This window comes from Lathyrus oleraceus, chromosome 1, assembly GCF_024323335.1.
Source record: "Lathyrus oleraceus cultivar Zhongwan6 chromosome 1, CAAS_Psat_ZW6_1.0, whole genome shotgun sequence".
Lineage (NCBI taxonomy): Eukaryota > Viridiplantae > Streptophyta > Magnoliopsida > Fabales > Fabaceae > Lathyrus > Lathyrus oleraceus.
In genome coordinates, this window is record NC_066579.1 from 64455594 (window position 1) to 64457249 (window position 1656).

Here is a 1656-nt window from a genome sequence, read left to right on the forward strand (position 1 = left end):
CAATGACTCTAAAAGTATATGATAAAGAATTGAATATTGATGTCCGAAACACTATGAAATACAAAAATGATATTGGTACAAGTAATACTATAGAGGTCATAGATCAAGTGATTGCTCAAAACAGTCTAATGAAGACACCACAGTTACTGTTAGAATGGGTTTTGAGCCCGTCAATTTTTGAAAATGATGAAGAGAAAGATGAGATAGAATCTGAATTGCTAGCTATGATGGAAGAACAACCTCAGTAGATTAGATCCAAACCACGTCGGTGGGAGGATTTAAGGCCACCGCAATTAAGAGAAGAAAATCAAGAAATCAAGAAGGGTACGGAGTTGAAACAACTACCCGAGCATCTCAAATATGTTTTTCTGGACATTGATGAGAGATGCCCAGCTATCATAAATTCTAGTCTCAAAAGCTTCCAAGAAGAAAAACTCATCCAAGTACTTAAAAAACACATGAGTGCTATTGGGTGGGAAATCGAAGATTTAAAGGGTATTAGTCCTACAGTTTGCATGCACAAGATACTGATGGAAGATGATCTTAAGCCAGTTGTCCAACGACAAAGGAGAGTTAATCCAACCATGAAAGAAGTGGTTCGTAAAGAATTTTTGAAGTTGTTAGATGCGGGTCTTATTTACCCTATATCTGATAGCTCATGGGTGAGTCCCATACATGTGGTACTTAAGAAAGGGGGAATAACTGTCATCATAAATGAAAAAAATGAGTTAATTCCCACAAGAACTGACATTGGCTGGAGAGTGTGCATAGATTACAGAAGGTTGGACATTGAAACGAGAAAATACCACTTTCCTCACTCATTTATTGATCAAATGTTGGAAAGGTTGGTTGGTCTTGACTACTATTTTTTCCTGGATGGATATTCGGGATATAATCAGATCGCAGTAGCTCCTGATGATCAATAAAAGACAACATTCACCTGTCCATATGGTATCTTTGCCTATAGAAGAATTCCATTTGGGTTGTGTAGTGCACCCGCTACATTTCAAAGATGTATGACATCCAATTTCGTTGACATGCTTGAAAAGCATATTGAAGTGTTCATGGATGATTTTTCTGTCTTCGACTTTTCTTTTGATAATTGTTTAACTAACCTATCTCTTGATTTTCAATTGGGAAAATTCCATTTTATGGTGCATGAAGGCATAATCTTAGGGCATAAAATCTCCCATAGGGGAATAGTAGTTGACAAGGCAAAAGTGGAGGTAATATCAAATCTCCCACCTCCAGTGAATGAGAAGGGCATCAGAAGTTTCTTGGGACATGCAGGTTTTTACCACAGGTTCTTAAGAGATTTCTCTAAAATAGCTAAACCATTGACTGGTTTTCTTGTGAAAGACAAGTCGTTCGTGTTTGATAAAGAATGTGTCGATGTGTTTGAAACATTGAAGAGTAAGTTGGGGTCAACTCCTGTAGTGATTGCCCTCGATTGGTCTCTACCTTTCGAGATCATGTGTGATGCTAGTGACATTGCGATAGGGGTAGTATTAGGACAACGAAGAGATAAGTTGTTACATGTGATTTATTATGCGAGTCATGTCTTAAATCCTGCTCAGATAAATTACACAACTATGAAAAATGAGTTGCTAGCAGTAGTCTATGCTTTTGACAAGTTCACGTCATACCTATTAGGAT

At 37.4% G+C, this 1656-nt stretch overlaps 1 protein-coding gene across 1 annotated transcript; it reads left to right on the plus strand.

Annotated features, from left to right (window-relative positions):
- Nucleotides 1–458: 458 nt before the first annotated feature.
- Nucleotides 459–926, plus strand: LOC127091565 (uncharacterized). The gene has a single exon (XM_051030236.1). It carries the CDS (start codon nt 459–461, stop codon nt 924–926), a length of 468 nt encoding a protein of 155 aa, XP_050886193.1.
- The last annotated feature ends 730 nt before the right edge of the window (nt 927–1656 follow it).